The sequence below is a fragment of the Zalophus californianus genome, chromosome 3 (assembly GCF_009762305.2).
Source record: "Zalophus californianus isolate mZalCal1 chromosome 3, mZalCal1.pri.v2, whole genome shotgun sequence".
NCBI classification, from domain to species: domain Eukaryota; kingdom Metazoa; phylum Chordata; class Mammalia; order Carnivora; family Otariidae; genus Zalophus; species Zalophus californianus.
Window position 1 is genome coordinate 117,535,159 of NC_045597.1, and position 23,635 is coordinate 117,558,793.

A 23,635-nucleotide genomic window follows, 5' to 3' on the forward strand; every position below is an offset into this window, starting at 1 on the left:
AGTACTTATTTATAGAATTGTTGAAGAAATTGAGATCTCCTCTCCAAGGGGAATTTGACTTTTCTATAAAATTAAGTTTTGAAAATGAAAGGTATCAATGGATACTTGGCCTTAACTCCTTTTGAATACCCTACATATCTTAGTGTAAGCTCTCTTACTTGTAGAAATAAACACCATTTGTGTGAAATAAGGGACATTATACATCTGAGGAATAAATAAAATGAAATTGTATCTAAAAAAAACAGGTCCTGGGTGAAAGTTAATTTTAGTATAGCATAAATGAATATATGGCTAAAATATCTAACATTATGATTTATAGTTAAATCTAGATGAGTGGTGTCATTTTGAGGGTTGGTTAAAACATATTACGATTGTCTGATTGTATGAAGGTACTTATGACATTGCTACCAACATTTATAAGGTGAATTCAAAGATATGTGGGCAGAGGCATAGGGATGTGATACACAGGTTAAATGTTCTTCCCATCTTGAACAAAGAAGTGTTTATTCAATGAAACAATCCAGAAATAAAAACACAGGTCACCAGGATAGCCCATGGCAGAGTATATGGGAACTTACATCACTCAGGTTATAGGCATTGACTTTGTGTTGGAGGAGGGCAGGAGTATCTGGAGGTAAGTGGCATTTGAACTTCTCACTTTCATGCTTTGCTTTGTAGTTCAGCTGAGACAGAGAGTGAGAGAGACAGAAATAGAGGGAGAGAGACAGACAATAAAGGCGACAATTAGTTCTGAAGAAGAAATGTCCCAAAATACAAAAATCTCCTGTGGTACATTTCATAAAATAAAATGTAAAATACATTAAACAACTGACAATGTTGTTAAGATCGAGACCCAAGTCCAGAGCTAGGGTGGGCCACCATGTGTTACTGACAACCTGTGTGATATCACGTCTGTCACTGGGGTAGGACTGTTCTGGAAGGAGGTGGCTCTCTCACATATGCTCCCTCTTGCATGCATTATCACAATTGGCCCTCAGAATCAGGGGACTCTGAGACTCACAGCACTTTCTCTCTTTCCGTTGTCAATGCTCTTTCTGGAGAACATGTTCTAACAAACCTGGTTACATCCCCTCACACACATTATGGTTTGTTAAGACTCTTATGTGAAGATTTCATTTCTGTCCATAAATCGACAGGTTACTTTTATTGTTTTGTCTGGTTCAACACAAGCTCGCAAGTTCATACTTAAAACTCACGTGATAAAACTTATCTCAAAAACTCCATTTTTCAAAAACTTATTTGAGACAGAGATATCTCATGTATTGAATATCTGCTCTGGGCCAGGGTATTTACTATGCTAGCATCTCCTTTCATTTCCTCTTCAAAGCAACCACAAATTACAAAAGGGAAATAGGAGGCATAGAGAGGTTCAACAATTTGCCTATGCTGCCAGGTTGTAAAGACAGCTGGAAGTTCAACCAGTCTTGACTGACTCAAGAACTCATGTTCTTTCCAGGGCGGTAAGCTACATCATTTCCCTTCTAGAACCATTTTGCTATCATTGTTATCCATCTGAGAAGATGCAAGGCAACTAAATAAGGAGATATTTTAGGTGATTACAAATATAGACAAGTTAAATGTGCTAAAACTTACTTAGCCTTTTTTGGTAAATGTGACAAGTCACTGGATTTTATATATGGACTTACGATAGGTTAACCCTCCTAACTGGATTTCCTGCATATTTAAAGGAACTTACATCACTCAGTTGTTTGGAATTGACTTGGGCTTGCACCTGAACAGGAGAGTCGGTGACTTGAGTGAATTTTGTCTTATCTGGAGGGACTTTGTAGGTATGCTGTGGAGGAAAAAAGGAATTGTTTTTAGCGATCAAATCCAAGTTGGCCTATAGGCCAAGCAAGCAGAACCCATTCCTCAAAAGAAAAGAAACTTATAGTTAATCAAACACAGGGCTCTTTTCTAATTAGACTGCCGTGTTTTTGAGAGGTGCTTTCACATCTGTACAAGAGACTTTCTCATTCTTCAGATTTCCGATAACCCTTCTTTGGGGAAATGAACTAGAACTAGCTCTTGAAATGTATGGATGACAATAGGAGAAATCAGGTCATCTACTACAAAATAAATTTTGTTTCTTGCCATTTCCTTGCTTGCATTTATTTGAAAAGTGTTACCATTGTAAATATCTCTTGACACCTGGAGGCTACGGAGGGCAGTCAAAGTTCATACCATAGACTTACATCTTTACACTGATCCAGTTTCTTGATTGTATCATACTCTTGAGTTATAGTCTGGGGGAAGAAGCCTTTGCCTCTGTCTTCTTCATATTCTGCTTTGTAGTTTTTCTATGAAGAAAAGAAATCAGATATAAGGATGCAACCATTTATTCATGCTCTAAAGACATCTTAGTTGGAAAGCTAGACAACTGTCTTAGAACTTACATCACTGTTCTGAGCTGCGATTTTCATGCAGTGCGTATGATATGGATCCTCAAAGCTGCCTACATAATGTCCCAAAATATTCTTTAAGTAGGAATCTTTGTATTTAGCCTGAAAGACAAGACATATTTCACATATTTATTGGGGGAAATAACAGATCTTTTCTTAACAAAAGAAGTAACCACAGGACTACTTACATCACTAGTGAAGTTGTGCAGAACTGTATCAAGTTGAAATTTGGGGGTTTCACAGTAATTTATGCTCTTTGCCTTTGTCTTTTCATAGTTTTCCTTGTATAGTTTCTGTCAAAGAAAAAAAAATATCAGTTAAAGTAGATTCCTGTCACTCCCACACTGATTATAACACTTGTATTTCCCAACACTCAACAAAAGAAGAAGAAAAAAAAGATACCGCCTGTCAACTGTCTTAAAAACTGACAACCAAACATTGGGGTGTGGTGAATGATAAGTTTCTTCTATTAGCAATGACTGTAAAGCATAGGTTTTTAAGAGTCACCAAAAAACCTAGAAACCAGTATGCTGCCTCAGACCAAGCCCTTAGTTACGGAGAGTTGTGTGTATTTCAGCACTGCTCCATCTTCCCTCCCCCAGCTCACAGACTCATCCCTCACTGATGGTGCTACAACAGACAGCAATATTCTGAACAGTGAATTTTTTTTTAATTTTAATTTTTTAATTTTTTTTTAAATAAACCTTCACGAAAAAGTTTAGTATACATTGAAAAATACACGCACTCTCCCTTCCTCCTTCCACCACGGGAAAACCCCTTAGGCAAACAGACAGTATATCTTAAAATTACGGTATATACAAGAACTCAGATGATAAAGCTACTCACTCTTCTTCTCTGCTAGGATTTAAATTTATCTCTAATGATAACAATAAACAACTATTGGATTTTAAAGGCGCGACTGAGAAAGTACGTCTGGTCACTTTCTCATGTTGGGTTTTGAGATTGTAAACGGTGCTATTTGGTTTTTAAATTTTTATATTGTTCCCTTTATCAGCAAAAGAGATTTGAACCTGGGCTTTTAGATGTTTGGTAAAGATGACCTTCATCTAGGAAACAGGAGACCTGCTTTGCACTGATTTCCCAACAGAGCTCTTTGGATGGATGCACTGATTCTCTCACCTGCCACTCCAACTCCACTCACCCCCTTCCTGAACCACATGCACACATTTCTATGGTGCTGACTTAATTCGGGGGACAAAGAAAAGATAACTAACCCGTAGAGAGAACCATGTATAATCCTCAAATATTGGGAAAGCTTAATACAGTGTAATTATAAGGGAAAAACTCAACTGATCACATGTTCAGTCTCTTTATTGACATAGTCAAAGTGGTCTCGGGCTGTTAGTCTCTTAATGCCCTTTCTCACTCATCCAATCTATTTTACATCTAATGGATTGGTCAGACTAATTCCACACGTAGAAACTCCTGTGAAGACTCAGGGAGCCATCTTTTAAGTCACACTGTCTGCAAATGATGGTTTCTAGAGAAAGATCTGCACAAAGAATGGTGGAGGTGAGGAGAAGCAGCTGTGAAACACAGGCTGTTTGTCCTCGCCCCGCCTGAAGAACACAAGGGCAGGGTGCATACACAACTTCATCTCTCACTCGCCTACCCTTTCAAAGTCTCCTGCCTGTATCAAGATCACATGTATCTCCTATAGCATAATATGGAAGCTCAGGCACCAGAGCCTATAAGCAAATGAGGATTTCTCTGCCCACTGAGCTAAATTCATAGGCCCCTCAAAACTGACACACATCATACTCAGAGGCCTTCATGTCTTCCTGTGAGTAAACAGTTCAGGGGAACTGCTACACTAGAATCTTAAAGTATTTGCAAAGTTATATATACATTTAGTCATTATAGGAGAAAATTTTCATCTCTCTGGCAGCTAAGGTTAAAAAAACACTCTTTAACAAGAATGTACTTACATCACTCAGGGCATTTCCTGCCGCCTTCAGCTGCTTGAGCAGTGGGTTCTCTGAAGCAGGAAGTACATTATAATCTGCTTTTCCTTTATTCTTTTCATAGTCTTCTTTGTATTTTACCTGTAGGAGTGAAATAAAATGAGAAAGTAATGCTCTGGGTTATTTTTGCTCTTGTCTCTATTATGGATATTATGACATAGTTCCACAAATCAATTTTCTCTCTGGAAAAGTGGCAGCTTGACATTTTACAAACAAAATACTCAGAGTAACTCATAACAGCAGCAGAGCAACTGTATAAATTTCCAGGATAATTTTTCTTCCCATTCATTTGTTTATTCAAAAATGTCCATAGGGTGTCGATTACGCGCTGGCTCTGGGACAGATCCAAGAAAAAATAGCCCCTGGTCCCCGCCCTCAAAGAGAAAAAGACACACACAAATGACAGTGCATCGTGTCCCTGACACTTGCTGCTCCACAATCCTCATTTAGCTCTTAGCTTCCAGCTGCCTAATTTGCCAACCCATTTTTAAAGAAAGCAAGCCAGAAGCATCATCAATCTATCCTCTTATGCTTCATCTGTGACCATGAGCATGTGTGTATTTAATGTACATGCAGAAGAGAGAGGGAGGGGCTGGAGGTTGGATGAAGGATGACAACCGCTCTTTTCTTTCTGCCCTTCCCACTTTTCACCTTTGATTCTAGCTTTAGCAGAAGCTTTAAATGAGCACCCAAAGCCCGTGTCAGGAACATGCCAAAAGGGAGAACAAGAAACTGATCGAGTTCTGACCATGATCCCCAGTGTCAGCCATTTATTCTGGCAACATAACTGTAGAATACAGGACCTAGATACAGAATCCTGGATAGTCTACCAACATCTGAGGACCTCAAAAACCAAATATCATCAGTTTGGTCTCCAAAGGCAGGAGATACACAGCTGAAAGAGAGATGTACCACCCCCTACAGCACACACAGAAGACTCACAGGGGCTCACCTACAGGAATGAAAGATACAACCTTTCTATCTTACAGAATTATGTATTTCATTGAAAAATGGAACCAACCAGAAAAGGAGTTCCACACATCCTCCTATCTTCTCCCTAACTGTATCTGGGATATGTGGCCTCTTCTCCTGTTTATGGATGAACTGTCAGGACTTGTGTCAAAGTCACCCCTCTGGTGTTAAGCACCAGAACCCTTCCTCTTTCACCTACTCAAGGATATCACTCCAGCCACTCTTCCCAACTCAGATATCATATTTTCCCTCCACACTGGATTTTTCCCAACAGCATAGAAACATGGGGTCTTTGTCTGTTATCTTAAAAGAATCCCCTCTTCAGCCACATATCCCTCAGCCACTACCTCACTTTCCTCTTTTCCTTTCAGGAAAATACTTTGAAAAAGTTGAGTATACTTACATTCTTCTGTTTCTGTTCTCATTCACTCATGAGCCCTCTCTAAGCAGACTCAACTAAGTTGCTCTTGTTGAGTTCATCAGAGACCAGACATTGGTAAATTCATGTCAGAAACATTTGACACAGCTGATCACTCCCTTCTCCCTTCACTCACTTCCCACTCTCTCCCAACTCTACTCCTGCCTCATCTCGCTGATGTGTTCACATGGAGATACTTCAGACTTTAGTCCTTAGAGCCTTCTGTCTACACTTGCTCCCTTGATGGCCTCCAGTCTTATGATGTTAAATACTATCCATATACTGATGACTCCCCCAAATTTATACAACCCTTCCGATATCTCCCCTGAAACTTCAGACTCGTACAATCAACTGCCCACTTAACGTTTCCACTCAGATGTCTAAAATGCATCTCAGATCTTACATATTGGAAGCTGAGCCTATGTCTCCCCTCCAAAAAAATTATCCACTCCTTCCACACTCTTCTTTCTCTTGTAAAGGGAAATCCCATCCATGCAGTTGCTTAGACCCAAACTATCTTCTCATATCTCACATCCAACCCAACAGCAAACAAGATCAGCTCTACCTTCAAATTTCATCACCTGCCCTGCTTGCCTCCTGATCCAAAACATCACTATCTTGCACCTGGAGCCTGAAATAGCTTCCTAGGTGATGAGATCTTCTTGCTTTCACTCCTTCAGCAGAGCCAAGGCCAGCGTTTGAATCAAGTCTGATTGGCTTTGAAGTTTATAGGCTTTCTAGTGCTTTAGAATGCCAAGGACTCTGTTTACCAAAGTCTACTCTATAGAGTATATGAGCATATCCATGGATCTGTGTATCTTGTCTGTGACTAGATTTTCACCATTAGTAGGAAAATAAAAAAAATAATGGTGATGGTGTGGGAATGTCCATATTCAGATGTTTGCCAGGTGTCTTTTCTTGAGGAGTCCTTCTTTTGGAGAGCACAGCCTTTCTACTTGCATGTATCAAAAGGTCCTTTATGAAATATTGAAGATGGTACTTGAGTATTGTTAATGCTCATACCTGCAAAATTTTTAAAAATTTGGTAGCCTTATTATAACCCCGAAGTACTTGTTTTGTTGTTGCCCAAGAATCCTCTTTATTTTCATTATATACAAAAGCAAGAGTTATAAGAAATCCACCCCCAATAAGACCATCATGACAAATGAGAGTATTTCCTCATACCTTGCTAGCTGCCACCCCAGCTTGTTTATTCACTTTGTACTCCGGCGTTTCAGTCTGCATGAAGTAGATCTGGTCTTTCATATTCTCAAAGTCTTCCTGGTATTTCCTCTGTAAGACATTAAACAAGCTGGAGAACTGCTGTGAGCACAGACCGTGCAAGGGTTCACACGGCGGGACAGGGGCTTACACACAGCGCCACTCCTCTTGGCTTACACAGCCAGGTTACGATGAGAGATGGTAGTGCCATCACAAAAACAATTAGCAACTTAACAGAGATTTGGAGCAATTTTAAGAGGTTGAAAACCAGCCTCTAAGAAGGAGCTCCAAAGGCCAGGGTCAGAGAACTTCAGAGAAAAGAAAAAGAGTGTTTTTCAGTGAAGACAATATGGGAAGAAACTAGTCAGTTTCATAAATGTAGTTTGGGTTTCCCAGGCAAAGAATGAATTTAAAAGGGCCCCTTTAACCTGTATAAACCTGAAACCCTGTTGTTCATATGAAAATTGAGGCAAGAATAATGGAATCTGATCAAAACAGTATTTCGCAAAAGGGAGGAAAGACTGGGAGATTTCTTAGTTTGGGTTTCCCAGGCAAAGAATGAATTTAAAAGGGCCCCTTTAACCTGTATAAACCTTGAAACCTTGTTGTTCATTTGAAAATTGAGGCAAGAATAATGGCATCTGATCAAAACAGTATTTCGCAAAAGGGAGGAAAGACTGGGAGCTTTCTTTCTGGTTAGGAACTCTACACAGATCTTGCCCCCAAGAAGAGGTACCTGGACTCTAATGTTCTGGTATTACTTCAGGTGTGGCTGGGGGTCATAAAGGAAAGGGTCACCCTGCAACCCAAGAACATCCAGCCATTCCTTCCTACTTACTGTGCTGATGTTATCGGCATTTATTCTGGCGGTTGCAATTTCAAAGCAAGGTGTCTCACTCCATTTGCCTTTGATTTTATTTTCATAGTCTGCCTTGTATTTTTGCTAGGAGGAAAAAAAGAAAGACAAAATATAGACAATACAGGAATTGACAGAAAAGTGGTAATGGGCAGCTTTTAAAAATATCTTTAAAAAATTTTTTAAATAGGGGCGCCTGGATGGCTCAGTCGTTAAGCATCTGCCTTCGGCTCAGGTCATGATCCCAGGGTCCTGGGATCGAGCCCCACATCCGGCTCCCTGCTCAGCAGGAAGCCTGCTTCTCCCTCTCCCACTCCCCCTGCTTGTGTTCCCTCTCTCGCTGTGTCTCTCTGTCAGATAAATAAAATCTTTAAAAAATTTTTTTAATAAAAAAATATCTTGACTATGGCCCTTCTTAAGTTCTTAATAGAGGTTTTCAAATCTTCTAGTATAGTGTCAACAAGAAAGTTGAGCAAGGGGGTAGAGGTAATAATTGACCCTCTTGTTGTATCTGGAGACTTAGTTCATTCAGAACTTATGGATATTCTCTGATGTTTGAGGGAGGAGACTCAGAAGCATCCTCCGCTTGTATTTCAGAGTTATAATAAAACCACTCAACCCCAGATTTCCATGCCAGATGAACTTATTTCTGAGCTTTACCAAAACTTCTAGTTACCCAGAAAGCAATATAAAATTTGGCTTGCAGACTAATTAATAAGACTTTCCAGTTGAGACTTAAAGAAATTTTAATGGGAACTGGCAAGTAATTCAAAAATTGCAAGTAATTCAAAAATTGTCTCATCTTACTCCCAAACACCACCCCCCAAAAATGCAGCACACAAAAGTGACCTCATAAATGCATGCTCAAATACACTAAATTGAGCTGAGTCCATGATATGCGGCTTCAAATTACCTTGGCCTATATTGTTCTTAGAATAAAATTAAACTAATCAACCCCAAATCTGGGCATATGAACCAGAGCCATAGCTGAGTTACAGCAATTTCCCCTTCTTGGGAAATGTGTTAACAGACACAACCAATGAGTCTCAAGGTATCTGCACACATATACCCGCACTACATTCTTCAAGAGTAAAGAAAGTGGTTTTCTGGTATACCTTTAACAGAACCAGTGCCAAGGAGGAGCAATGTGCAGAGCCATTGAGTTTGAGTTAAAGGATGTTCAACCCTTTCTCAAATGCCTATACCCTTTCTTCTCAAGAGCTTAATATGCCAATAAATAGCCAAGTGGTTTTCATAACTATAAATTTCAGAGCCCTGGGCCTGAGTCCAGAAGCTCTGGGCCCAAGACTGCACTCCATTCTTCTAAGTCACACAAAGGTGTGACTTAGCCTCTCCAAGTTTCAGGGTTCTTAGCCACAGCACCACCAACAATAATAACACTGTCCATAGAGGATTGTTGGAAAGATTAAATATGTTCATACCCTGAAAAGCCCTTTGCAAACTCTACTGTGTTAAGCAAATGTAGGCTACAATAACGATAACATTGCTAGCATAACAGAATAAGAAACTGGAGAAAATTGTGTGTGTATTCTTCGATAGAAATCTTTGTTGAGATAATATTTACATTAAAGCACCAATTAATTTGTCTACTCTCCTCTTTTGAAGCTTTAAAAAAAATTGAAGTCAACTCTTCAGTCAATCAAAACAGACTGAATTCAATTGGTCAAAACGAATTTTTTGATTGGCTGATTGCCTACAGAAGTATTTCTAATCTTTTCGGGGAATAGACCTCTTCAGAAATCTGAGAAAGCTATAAAATGCCCATAAACACAACTTCAGAGGATTTTTGATGTACATGCACGGGTTAAGATCTCCAATCTACATTCTTGGTGGGGGATATTGCCCTTCCTCTGCTTGCTGTCAAAGGAAGAAGCCTCCAAGATTAGGGGGTAGGGGCAACAGGGCCTGATGCATCCCCAAAACTTTGTAATATAATTTAAAATTGAGAAGGCGGCATTTTTTTTCAGATTTTACTTATTTGTCAGAGAGAGAGAGCACAAGCAGAGGAAGCTGCAGGCAGAGGGAGAAGCAGGCTCCCCGCTGAGCAAGGAGGCTCATGTGAGGCTTGATCCCAGGACCCTAGGATCAAAACCTGAGCCAAAGGCAGAGGCTTAACCGACCGAGCCATCCAGGCATCCCCACAGCAGACATTCTTAACCAACTGAGCCACCCAGGTGCCCCACAGCAGACATTCTTAATGAGGTCCAAAAGTTGGGCCATTATGGAGAAATAATAAGAATCCCATATGTAGATTTGTTAAAGAAAATTAAGTAAAAATTAATTCTCACATTAGGAAATAGGTATCTGATGGGGTTTTTTTTTTTAAGATTTTATTTATTTATTTGTCAGAGAGAGAGAGAGCACAAGCAGGGAGAGCGGCAGGCAGAGGGAGAAGCAGGCTCCTTGCTCAGCAGAGCAAGTAGCCTGATGCGGGACTCGATCCCAGGGTCCTGGGATCATGACCTGAGCCGAAGGCAGACGCTTAGTCAACTGAGCCACCCAGGCATCCTGATATCTGATGTTTTAAAAGATAGTAAAACAAGATGCAGGGGCGCTAAGTAGCTCAGTTGGCTAAGCATATGACTCTTGGATTTGGCTCAGGTGATGATCTCAGGGTCGTGAGACTGAGCCCTGTGTTGGGCTCCACCCTGGGTGTGTCTCTCTTGCCTTCTGCTCCTTCCTGACCCCCCCACCCCCACTCATACATTCTCCCTCCAAAAAAAAAAAAAAAAAACTAAAACAAAAAAATCAGAGTGTAAGAGAGAGGTATGTGTCCACGTGGGACCTCCTCTGTCAACCAAGTGGTCTCACTCTACATGTCTGGCAGCAAGGCCTGAGTGTTTACGTGGTACACAGAGATGGGTTGGCCATACCAGGGGTCCAACACCCAACTTTCCCTCCAATTCCACTCTAGCCCTTCTGTCATGTTCGAAGTCAATCGGTGGAAACCTGGCAGCAAGAACTGATTTAACTTTCTCTAGGATTCTGTGTTCATTTAACAGAGGACAGTACATTGGGTCAATTACAAGCTCTGGAACACCTGCTGTGGGCAAGAGAATAACTGCATGTCGATAGATGTAGTAAAATTGCTTCCTCAGAAATGAGCAGAAAGGCTTGCATTGGGCACAAATTAGACACCCTAATGTCCTACTTAAACACATGGCTTCATTTTCTACTTTCCACATCTGCATCTGTGGTTTTGATGTGGTTATCAAATGGAAGGAATACAAAGCCTGTTAGTTAATCACACTTCACTTTTTCTGTGAGTTACTAAACACTGGGACGGGCTTCTGACAGCTTCATTCATAGAAATGCTATCCTCTCAGACAGGTGGAGGGGGTCCCAACTGATATTTTCATAAAACCCATAGTGGGCCCAGGGCTACTTTCCTAACTCAACCAAATGTCTTCTAGTGAAATCAATGGAAATCCCTCCCTAATTCTTTGTGATAGAGGAGTTTCCATGGTTTTAGAAGATCAGAGCTTGGCATCTTTGTGCTGTGCAGCAATATTTACTGAAAGATTATTTTTTAAAAATATTCTAGTGAAATACTAAGATACATATATATTGGTCTGCCCCCAGTTCCTAATAGAGAGCTCCTAAACACTTGTGATCTCCTGAGTGATAGGGTTGTCTTTCTTTTAAAGATTTTATTTATTTATTTGACAATGGGGGGAAGAGAGAAGGGAAAGAGGGACAAGCAGACTCCACACCGAGCGCACAGCCCGACATGGGGCTTGATCCTCTGATTGAGATCAGGACCTGAGCCGATATCAAGAAGTCAGAGGCTTAACCGACTGAGCCACCCAGATGCCCTGGGTTTTCTTTTGTTCTGAGACATCTCCTGGATAGCAATACGATGGGGGCTAGTCACCACAAAAAACAAACAATGCTTAGAAACTTGGAACTTTCCACACTTCCCTTCATCCTCTGAGGAGGGGAGAGGGGCTAGAGATGAGGAATCAGTCAGGCCTGTGTGATGAAACCACCATAAAATCCCTGAAGTGCACGATTCAGGGAGCTTCCAGGGTGGTGAACACATCCACATGCTGGGAGAGTAGCACAGCCCAGGTCCACAGGGACGGAAGGTCCTGTGCTCGGGACCCTTCAGGACCTCACCCCAGGCACCTCTTTATCTTGGGTGTTCATCTGTATCCTCTGTTATGTAGTAAACATAAGAGTGTTTCCCTGAGTTCTGTGAGCCAATTACCAGCAAATTATTAACCCCGAGGAGCAGGTCATGGGAACCCTGGATTTAAGCCAGTCTGTCAGAAGTATGGGAAGTCCAGATTTATCACCAGTGGTCTGAGGTAGGGCCAGTCGTGTGGGTCTAAGCCCTTAACTTATGAGACCTGAGGCGAACACCAGGTAGATAATGTCGGAATTGAACTGAATTATAGGACACCGAGTTAGTGTCAGAGAATTGGTCAGTGTGGTAAAAAACCCATTTGGTGGCAGGAGTGGGCACAGAGAGTAAAGGAAACAGAGCTTTTCTTTTCAACTCTAGATCCCAGTTAGGTATCACTGGAAATTCTAGCCTGAAATCTCACATTTTCCCTCACATTATGAAGCTAGAAGGAAAGAAGAGAGGCAAGCACAGAGAAACTAAAGGGACTGCCCAATGCTGCCTTCAGAATCCCACTTTCAGCTGGCTGTGGTGTGCACGACGACCTCATGGGAATGCTTGCTTTCACGAACCACCCTGCCTGCCTATCCATCTGTGTTAGAGCTACAAAATGCAGCGGAGCCAGGATGAGTGCTGGTATGCAGCTGGTGGCTTTGGCCAAAGACAAAGGTGAGAGAACGGATTCTGACAGATACAGTAAGGAAAGCTGATAAATAATATAATCAATATATAAGTCCTATAATCATTGCAGATACACAATCATTATATTAACATATGAACGGAAGGCTGTAAGACTAAGGGATGGATCTGGGAAACACAGACAAGGAAATGCTGAATTTAAATACCTAAGAGTGAGTAAAGGAGATTTTTATCCATCTTCGAAAGCAAGAAAATGATAATACTGAAATATGAGTCAAAGCCCATGACAGTGGGGAACACTTCAGGAGGACAGAGGCAAGTCCCACAGCTAACTCACCTCTCTCTCCACCCGCAGCCCTAGTCCTCTCTCATGGGATAGTCTGTTGATGGATGCACTGCTACCAATCACAAGCATTTCTTCCCAAAGTGAGTATTATTTTGGATGCACAGCAGCCATTAAAAACTTGGAATTTGGGTAAGATTGGGATGAATAACCAAATCTGGTGACTTTCATCCACAGCCATCCTCCCTTGGCTCATATTGTTATTCCACAAGGGCAAAACCAGCACTGGTGAGGTTTTCGAAATGTCCAATGATGCCACCATATCTGGGTGCGGTGGTGCAGTCCAACAGGCATATAATGCAAGCCACCACTGTAATTATAAATTTTCTAGTAGCCAATTTTTAAAATGCAAGAAGGAACAGGTGCGAAATTAATTTTAATAATATATTTTACTTAACCCAACAGATCCAAAAATATGACTTCAACATGTAATCAATATGAAAACAATGAGCTATTTTACATTTCTTTTTGTCCTAAGTGTTCAAGACCCAGTGCCCATTTCATGCATAAAGAACCTTCAGTTTATACAATTGCATTTCAAATGCTCAATGGTCACACGTGGATGATGGCCACTACATCAAAGAGTGTAATTCTAGACTAACTGGCATGTCTAAATTAGTGGAGACTGATTATAGAGCAGTTGGAAAGGGATTTATTTTATCATGTTCAAGTGCCCACACTGCACACTCAAATAAGGTAAAAGTGTGTTGCATTAGTAAGATATCTTTTAAAATATGCTTCAAATAAAAATTAAAAATAGATTTTTTCTTTCTACATGACCATTTGAAATCAGGTTGTTCTTTTTCTTCAAAAAAGATCAATTACCCTTGTTCCCTAATCTTATTTAAGTATCAATATTTTCAGCAGGCCAGCCCTTTATGGACAGTTCTAAAGTTCATTTCTGCTTTGCCCTGGGCAAATTTCAGGTTCATGGCATTCCTATTAGTGAAAATTTACTGTACTTATTAGATCTATTATCCAAATAGCCCTTGGTTTATAGTTAGAAGTCTGGGATATCAGAGACTAAAAACATCACTGAAATAGACTTCATCATCCATAATTTTTCTCCTTCTCCTTTCCTGGAGACAGCCTTTCCCCAAAAATACCTAAACAAGATAGAAACCTTGAGGTTCCCCCAAAATTCAAGCAGAAGACCAAATTGGGACTGAACTTCACAGGGGGCAAAGAAAAGTATTTAAAAGCAGCAGTATCCCAGGAGAAAGTGGCCTGATTTGAACCAATTTAAAATAGGACTTTAGCATGGGTCTGGTCATCAGTTGAACATCTGTCTCTCGGCATTCTCTGTGAGGTCTGCATTCCACAGAGCTAGCTTACCAGCCTAAATATAGACAAAGCTTAAAAGTTATGAGGTGCATTGCCCACGGCTGTCAAACTGAGCCATGTCAGAGATCACTCATGCATTCTTATTTTCTCCATGTCTGGCAGAGAGCATAAAACCATACGAGGTTCTTTGCACCGAATTAAGACAATCAGATCCTCCAAGAAAACGTGTGGTGACTCAGTTCTCGTTAGTAGCACTTCCTGAAGTCACCATGTTAAATGACATCAGGACACAGGTTCTGTTTTTAAAATGCAGCTTTCACATTTACCAATCACCGAGTCATTAAGCTGGCCGAACATTTATTAACATGGCCCCACAATGTTAATGGATGTATTGTTTTTGTTGTAGGCTTTTTAGGGTCATATTGCAAAAACACTCTCAGTGTTGGTGTTAGGTCTTCAGGTTCCCCTTACTTACTTTCTCTGGTGTTTGAGATGATTAAGCCAGAGGTTTCAAGGGAGACAGTGTCCCAACCCTATTTACTTACCTTGCTCACTTGATTGGTCACTTTCTTAGCAAATTCTATATCTGGAGGATCCGGAAGTGTTGTGAATTGAGATTGCTGTTCAGCATGACCTTTTTTGTAGGCAATCTGACAAAATAAAAGATGGGGATGCTCATGAACCATAGAAAATTATTCTACATCCCAGATTCCATTTGTTGGATTTTTTTTTTAAAAGACCATGTTTTCATCTGTATTTGAAGTTTTGAACTTTAGTGTATCACATAACAGTAATGTATCCTTGCAGATATGACACACCGTTGCTCTCAGTATTACTAGGGATTTCTATCTCATTAAGTCTTCCCTCTTCTCCAAGATTATTAACCCTAGATCTATTTCCTTCCATTTGTCTCTATGCCATGATTTATAATTGAAATTACTCTCTTAACTGGCATCCTCAACTCCTAGCCTCTTGTCTTTTTTTTTTTTTTAAGATTTTATTTATTTGACAGAGAGAAAGAGAGAGAGCACAAGCAGGGAGAGCGGCAGGCAGAGGCAGAGCGAGAAGCAGACTCCCAGCTGAGCGGGGAGCCCAATGCGGGACTTGATCCCAGGACCCTGGGATCATGACCTGAGCTGAAGGCAGACACTTAACCGACTGAGCACCCAGGCGTCCCGCAACCTCTTGTCTTTATATCACACCAGCTACCAAACCCCTAGCTCTGAATCAACTCAACAGCACACTTCCTTTGCTTTTATCCAGGATGCTGAGTGCTACTGAAGAAAATCACACAATTCTACTGATTGGATAAGGACAATGCAATAAGCACAATTAAAAGGGCCACTGGAAAAGGGTACGGAGGTGGGAAAGGGAGTCTCTTGAACCTAAACCTTAGCTTAGCTTGAAGTCTGGGTGCCTATCCAGTGATACGTTCTGTGAACAAGAGCTTGCTTGGGGCTCTGAGCCCACTACTCGGAATTTATGGTAAGCAATTGCCACTTTGCCTCCAAGGAAGCTTGAACATCCCATTTTGTATCTCTGGTCAGTCTCTATTCACGGTGCCTAGCGTAAAACCCCAAGACTGTCCTTAGGCCCCCAGTCAACTCTCAGCTCCCTCTTTCGTAAAGAAAGGCTATACATACACACTTCTCTTTCCCTGTACTCATCCCTGCCCCTCCCACCTGCTACATGGCTCAGAGAAGCAGCCCTTGCAGGGCAGGACCCCCCTGCACTCACACTGCTGTTCCCTCCAGCAGCCCTCTCTAACCAGCTCCATCCGTCACCTCTTCTTTCTTGACAGCTTCAACCGCTCCCTGTTCATTAGCTCCTTTCCTTTGCCTATTAAAGGCCTCTCTTGTCTGAAAGTATCATGTCCATTAATCATGCAACCCCTTCGCTCTTGCCCACTACTGCTCCTTCCCCACGGCTCAGGACAAGCAACAGTTTCCCCTCCTGAGCTCTCACTGACCTGAGGAACTTTCTCCTGGGATCTCACTCACCTTGGCCCTTATCTCCTTTAAAGGAATTCTTGGATGACACTGTGATTCATTGTTTACTTATCTGTCCCTCCTTGGACTGTGAGCTCTGGGAGGACAGAAAACATAACCTCTCATCTGGGAGCCCCTGTGGCATGCCCAGAACCTGACCAGAGCGAAGGTTCAATGATTTGATTTCTGAATGTGTGTTTCATATACTGGGGCCATCGGGGGAAATCTCCAGAGGAGTTTTATCATCCCCATTCTTCTACTACTCACTTGTGAGACTTATACAAATTATATTATCCTTCCACGTGGAGGTATTCTTATTTACAATGTAAAGAGTCTGGATAGTTCCAGGGTCCCAGTCATCATCTTCATGCTTTAACCAAGTCTAACTATGTCTTAACTCGATAATATCTAGCTACTGCCTATAACAAAAGATTTTATGAACATTAAATCAATGGGGGGATGCAAAAGACCAATTTTAAAATGCGTTTATATGAATTCCACCGCTCAATCTTTAAGTAGTGAAGACTTTATTTTAGGCATAGGGCGATTGTTATTTTCCATGGCTGGCTAAGTCCTCAGAAAATAAGCAACATCCTCTCTAAAGAGAAGAAATGCTTACTAAGTATGACATCCTGTCAAATACCTTCAGAGAAGTCAGATGTAGAAGTCCTAATTTCTCAGGAACCTTGCTCAGAATTCTGTCTAGTTAGAATTCTGCACACTGGATCAACTTAAAGACTCTCTTGGTATTTGCAAAGTATTTTGTCTTTGCTCAGATAGCAAGGAAAACATGGTAAGTAGGTTTCAGAGAAAAAGGAACAAGGTGCAGGAGAGGGAGAGAAAGCTTCCAAACCCAAGCACTTAGTTTGAAATTTACATGCCTACCAAGCGGTATGTTCTGTGAACAATAGCTTGCTTGGGGCTCTGTGCCCAATAACTGTAAAAGTTCATGGTACGGACAACAGTATTAATAGGCATGTTGGTAATCTGATACTTGGTGCATAACCTGCGATAAAATTAAAAGCCCTATCTTAACTGTCAAGTTTTTCTGAGGAAGGATGGAAGATTTTCCGTCATTATTATATATTCTCCATTATGTATTCTACTGAGATATCTCAAAAAATGGGGTCAACTTTCACTGTTCAAAGTCCATAGCACGAGAGTGGCATGGAGATATCCCTCCATCTCTCCATTTTATGGATAAAGGGAGACATGTGGAGATTAAGTGTCTTCTTGGCAACCTCTTCCTAGGCTTACATGACATGGCATTTCCTGGTTCTCCTTCAGCTTCTCTGTTTGTTCCCTCATTCTTTTGCTGGCTCCCTTCCACGTGTCCTAAGAATGGGTGTCATCCAAAACCCTGCCCTTGGCCATACACTGTTCTGCTTCCCTCATACAGGTTCAGGTCTTCAGCTGTCCCTTTGATTCGGAGGACTCTCAAATACTCATCTCTCATCCTGTCCTCACACCTACGCGATAGGACGAAGTTTCTAATTTATCCATAAAATACCATGATCAGGATCTTCCATCATCTCCACTCCATTTCTCTGTGCACTAGTGCATCGTTACCAGTCGCACCCCGGTACACCCAGACTGCCAGACTTCGTCCTAAACTCCTCGGTGGCTCCTTTCACGCCTTCATCTCCAATATCCAATGTCCTTAACACTTCTAAAATACTTACTACCTTCAGATTCCTTTCTTCCTCTCCTTTGTCCTTGTCATCCCTTCGGTTCCTCCGTATTACTAAAACAGTCTTCTTGGAATGATCACAATTTTTCCTAGTCCCAATCTACTACTCTATTGTCCTTCAGAATTTTTCCATATCCTACTTTACCATACCGTTTTCTCCTCCAAAAATCATATGATATCTCTTAGGGACTACCATATCACATCAGAGCTATTTTGTCTGATTTTCAAGGTCCTGCTACCAGTTTCCTAAAAGTGCCCTCCTAACTAGGCACCCACCCACAGCATTCACTTTCTTTGTCCCCTCCAGACTCATTTCGCCTCTGTCCCTTTGTTCAAGGGCACTCTATTTGAAATGACTTTCCTGTTGTCACTCCTCCCCTTGGGACTTCCACTTCCCCATGGCCTTCTCTAATTAGTGTGTGTCCTGGCTTCCAGCAAATATTCGACTATAGAATTTGCTTTCTAAAATTTTTGAAAAAAATTTTGTTTAATATATAAAAATTTCAACTTACCAGCCTGATTATAAAGTCTCAAGGGAAAGGATGAAAAGAAAGGATGAAAACTTCTTGTCATGCTTTTCTATCCCACCAGCTACGCATGCATAATGGACTTTCAACAACTACTGATTGCTTGATAAAGGTTACACAATCATATTATGTATTCACGACATGCAGAACCAGACGACTAACTTAAAAGAAGCAAGAGGTCCCGACACATTAGAACTGGTACCATATACTAGATGGCTTTAAATTCTTGTTATGGCTTTTTTAGCTCCTAACTTACTCTATGAAAAGACAGGAGTACACCTATGCTATATTTTATTATTTTATATCTTTTATTATGAAAAAAGAATTTATTAAGTATTTACACTCATCAAACTGAAGCCTATGAATGCACCGTTCGTCCTGGGCAAAATTCTTTGTTTTTTAACTAACATATAATGTATTATTTGTTTCAAGGGTACGGGTCTGTGATTCATCAGTCTTACACAATCCATAGCGCTTATGCTATATTTTAATCAATTATACAGGAACTGGGATAGAAATATGTCCCCTAAATTTGCAAATGATATCAAGTGAGAGGCGATAAAAGATTAAGACCTCAAAAGTTGGAGACACCATCAAATGAGTATGCATAATTCCAGTACAGGACAAAATAGGATCCTAAGATCCATTAGAAGTAAATCCCAGTAATTTTCAAGATGCCAACTGACTTGTTAAGTCCCTAGTGAATGTGAGAGGTCCGAGGGGTCTCGTTGACAACGGAATGAAAAACAATTTGTTATTTTATAAAACAGTTGCTCTCCTGAAGACGAGAACGGTCTTTGGATTGTCAATACAGCCTCTAGCAAATCCAGGGGTCAAGAAATAAAGCTCCTCAAAACAAGGGTAAGTGCTAGAATTAAGGGGAGCTCTCTGTTACTGCTGGTGCTTTCCACCTAAGGACTCTATTAGGTCTGCTAAGTCCCTCTAATAAACTGCTTTCAAGGTGGAAGACACTAAAATTCTGGCCAGTGGGGACTGCTGATATTTTACCAACTCTGAAATATCCTCTATATACACCCGATGGCAAGAGCTTTTCGTGAGATAACTACACGAACATGTTTGGACAAGCGTGTCAGTCCCTGGAGAAAAGGGGGGACACACCACAATTCAGACTTCAGAATTAGGATAGCAAATCAAAAGCCTTCAATGACATTTTTCACTTAATATATTTGGAAACGGGTCTATGATCCCAAAAAGATTTTTTTAAATGCCACTCTACTGTCAGAAAAACTTCAACTCCAGCCAAGGGGACAGAGAGCACATACTACAGTGGAAAGAACTCTGGTCTTGGGATCACAAGACCAGGCTTCTAATCTGGGCTTTGCCACTAATGACCTATGTGGTCTCAGACTCAGGTTCTTCACCTAATAAAAAAAACCCCCAAGATTGGGTTTAATTATATCTAATATAAATTATAAAATCTAAGTAGACATCGTAATAATTCTAGATGTATTCATTTGCTATAATGACATTTAGACTTTCTGAAAGAAGAATTGCAATGAACGTCTGGCCAGAAGACATAACTTGAGGTGTCCCGATACTGCACTCCCAAATGATGTTGACTGCACTTGACTTACATCACTGAGGGCTTTCTGGGCTTGGGCCACCCTTCTCAGCTCTGGGCTATCGTTGTACGGGTAAAACAAGCTTTTGTCAGCTTCCCAGTCCTCAGTGTAGAGTTTCTAAATCAGAAAAGGGTGAAAAGTTATGAGAAAGGGAGCTCCCACCTACACGAAATACACAATTTTGAATTCATCCATCAGTAGCAAGAAGAACCGAGGGCAAGGTAAGAGTAAAGGGAAATGGAATCTGCAGAGAACCTCCCCCTTTCCACCCAGTCCAGCTCATATTTATTAATAGCTTGTCCTGCTTCTTCTGACAAATCTTATTTTCAGAAGGGTAGATGCGTCTGATTTTGTTCCATCTCCTCTCTGGGACTTTATCTGCTTCCTACAAGGACTAATGCGAGTGTAAGGAGCCTGGAGGCACTCTGCTTAGTCTCTGTCACGAAACAAACATTTAATAAGAGTGATAGCCAGAAATACCCACAGTGTAGCCCAGGGGCTCTGAGAGCCAGTTCCCAGGTGCATCTTCCTTCTCCCCACTTTTTCTTCCCCCCACATTGCTCGGCTTCCCGCCAAGACCCTCTCCTCCACTACTCAAGAGCTTTCCTCTCAGTTCCTCCCTGCCCACCCCCACCCCTGCACCCCACGTGGCTCAAGGATACGCACAAAGAGATTGGGAAACTGCATTCCAGATTGTCAAGAGGACTGGGTATTGCTCCGAATTATGTGGAAGAAGGACAGAAGTGGTGACAGAGCAGAAGCCCTTACCTTACTGAACATGGCTGTGTTCTTAACTGCCTGGACAAGTTCAGGGGCATCAGGGGGAAGCAGGTACTTATCCTTGGTGTCTTCCCAGTTCTGCTTGTATAAAACCTAGACAGAAAGAGCAGAGGAGCTGTGGCTGATGTCTCCCCCAAGGGCATGAGCGTGTAGAGAACAGAGTGCTCTGAAGTCTTTCACATTCAAAGTGTCCTCACAACTAGGCTGCCCTTGGGCCCATGCATGACTAGCATTGGTTGGGAAAACGCTGACCATGTCCACATCCCATAATACTTTTCCTGCACTGGTAAACTTTTACTTGAAATGTCTGATTTTTTAAACTAAATCGTGATTAGAATTCTCCTATAGATTCTTTTCAAAGGCTGCAACCTTCTTGGCCATTGGCTGAATCGGGACAGTGGACATGTTCCTTTTGACTTATGTGGTATTTTTAAAAACGTTTTTAATTGGTAGCTTACATTTGAAATTTGAGGATTTCTCGTAAAAATTAAGCTCCCTGACTTGTTTGAAGATAAGTAAGAGACTCTGGCAACACTGGGCCTGCCTTCTGGGCAGCAACTTCAGTCATCTGTGGGGCCTCGCTGACACGTGTGCAGCCTGCTTCTCCCTCTCCCCACCCCATTGTGAGCTTACAATATCCTGGATTCGAGGGAGACTGGCGAGCAGGATCAGGCCTGTCCAGCTTTCTCCCCTAAGGCCAGGTAGAGGTCACCTACATGCGCTTTAGCATCCCAGCCATCCACATTATGACCTCACCTTACTGACTTGCTGCGACACTTTCTTCGCATGTTCAATGTCCTTTGCTTTTTCGTCTACATGACAGATAGTTTTAGCAACATCGCCATCCATTCGATACTTAACCTGAAGAAATAATGCAGAGTTCGTGGCAGGCATGCCCATGTGAGTATATTAAAGGAGATCTATAACCAAAGAGCATTAACCCAGTGACTCAAAGTCTGCACCGCAAAGCAAAGTTTCTGCATTTTAGGTAGAAAACTGATCTCCAAAGATCTGCAGAGCCCCTACATTCACTGCATATCTGCTTTTCTGGCTGAACTTCAGCCTCCCTGCACTCCGCTGTGGAGGACCACAGTGAATTCCAACTTCCCATCTCCTATCATCTCTTAGCTAACTTGCTAAGCCAAGCTTTTAGAAATCTCTTGGGGTTCACATTTAGAGCCACATAATCTACAGAAATCTACAGATTTCTGGACTGGCTCACAGTAATTTGACTCTTCATTTTCTCTATACCCATTAAAGTCCTCAACTCCCAGTGACAGGCATGTTTTTGACATGTCTCTCTCCTTTATTTTAGCAACGCAGCCCACCTCACTGAGTTGATCTTGTACTTTCTTGATCCTGCGAAGTTCTGGGGTATCAGTTGTGATGGCACATGGCTGTCCTTTTGCTTTCTCATAGTTCTCCTTGTACTTATTCTGAAAGGAATATCAGATGTTAGCCTAAAACCTGACAAGACAGCAGCAGGAATTTCAGGCAATGCATTCATCCCCTTCTGATTAAAAAAAAAAAAAAAAAAAAAAAAAAAAATCTTGCAAGTTCTAACAGTATCAGTTATAACAGCTTCCTTTTTGTCCCTTTACCGATTCTCAGCAAAAACTAAAATAGATTTGTTAACTGTTCTTCCTAAACATGGTGGGATACTTGAGACAGTAGAAATTTTATTACAGACTCTTGTCTTGAAAATGCCCTAAAATGATTCTCTCAATGTTTTTATTTTCTGAATGCACACATGAAAAGCCTGAACCTCAATAATTTTAGAAAATATAGAAATTGTCTGAAAAGATTTGATTGCTAATACAATGCAAAATTTTCAATTCAGAAGTTGCAGCTAAATCTCGGTGGTTTGGATAGCTGAGACACCAGCTGAATTAATGGAAAGTCTGAATTATGGAGTATTTTGAAAAGGAATGCAATTTTATTACTTCTGCTAAAGATACAATGAGTTCTTGCTTTAATAAAAATGTGCATAATTTATCATTATTAATGCTTCAATGGTGCTCCTGAATGTAGTCAACAATCTAAATTATACTCGATTTTATCACTAACCACTTTAAAAATACTATAAACCTTTGCCAACATTTTCTTCAGGCTCTCAGAGATTCTAGGATATTATTGTCAGAATTTATGAGATTTTATGGCAATAAATGGACAAAAAAATTTTTCTCTTTTTGCTGAATACTGTAATGATAAAGGAGGCAAAATAATCTTGTTTTTAGAGCTCGAAGCCTTAGAAAACTAGGTTTTAGATCATTCAAGAATCTGAACTAGAAATTTGCCAAATAGTCCCCAGGAGTTAACACTAAACCAAACATGGCCATTTATTGACCAATCACAACGGGATGCTTTTGACTTAAGCCCTTAGTCCTATATAATCCAATGTTCCCCTGAGCTGCTTTTCATTTTTTTCAAGCTGCCAGAGGATATGCAGTCAGGCCACCTAGTGAGACCTCAGCCCACATGGACAATCAACGAATGAGATCCATTCAAATGGATATCATTCTGCTGCCAGTCAGTATAACTTGCTATACAGTGTAACCGTACATGGAAAGTTAAGGACCAGGGACCTTCAACAGCAGTGACTCTCAACCTGAGCTGCATATTTTAAAAGCCCGGCAGCTTTTAAAAAATCTTTATGCACAGGTCCCAACCTCAGACTGATTAAACCAGAACAGCCTGGGTATCAGTAGCTTTAAAGCTTCCAGAGGATTCTGATGTGCAGCCACAGTTAAAAACCATGGTGCTGGGACATCTGGGTGGC

General features: G+C 41.1%; 1 protein-coding gene across 1 annotated transcript in view; it reads right to left on the reverse strand.

The window, feature by feature from the left end:
* NEB (nebulin) overlaps positions 1-23,635 on the reverse strand; it is a 220,823-nt gene that overhangs the window by 191,000 nt on the left and 6,188 nt on the right. The window contains exons 4-16 of the mRNA XM_035726655.1: positions 22,185-22,292; positions 21,613-21,717; positions 20,845-20,949; positions 20,089-20,193; positions 14,834-14,938; positions 7,858-7,962; positions 6,984-7,091; positions 4,373-4,489; positions 2,612-2,716; positions 2,418-2,525; positions 2,217-2,321; positions 1,718-1,816; positions 579-683 (exon numbers count right to left, since the gene is read on the reverse strand). Of these exons, the coding sequence (XP_035582548.1) occupies positions 579-683; positions 1,718-1,816; positions 2,217-2,321; positions 2,418-2,525; positions 2,612-2,716; positions 4,373-4,489; positions 6,984-7,091; positions 7,858-7,962; positions 14,834-14,938; positions 20,089-20,193; positions 20,845-20,949; positions 21,613-21,717; positions 22,185-22,292 (1,380 nt within the window). The remainder of the gene's footprint in view (positions 1-578; positions 684-1,717; positions 1,817-2,216; positions 2,322-2,417; positions 2,526-2,611; positions 2,717-4,372; positions 4,490-6,983; positions 7,092-7,857; positions 7,963-14,833; positions 14,939-20,088; positions 20,194-20,844; positions 20,950-21,612; positions 21,718-22,184; positions 22,293-23,635) is intronic.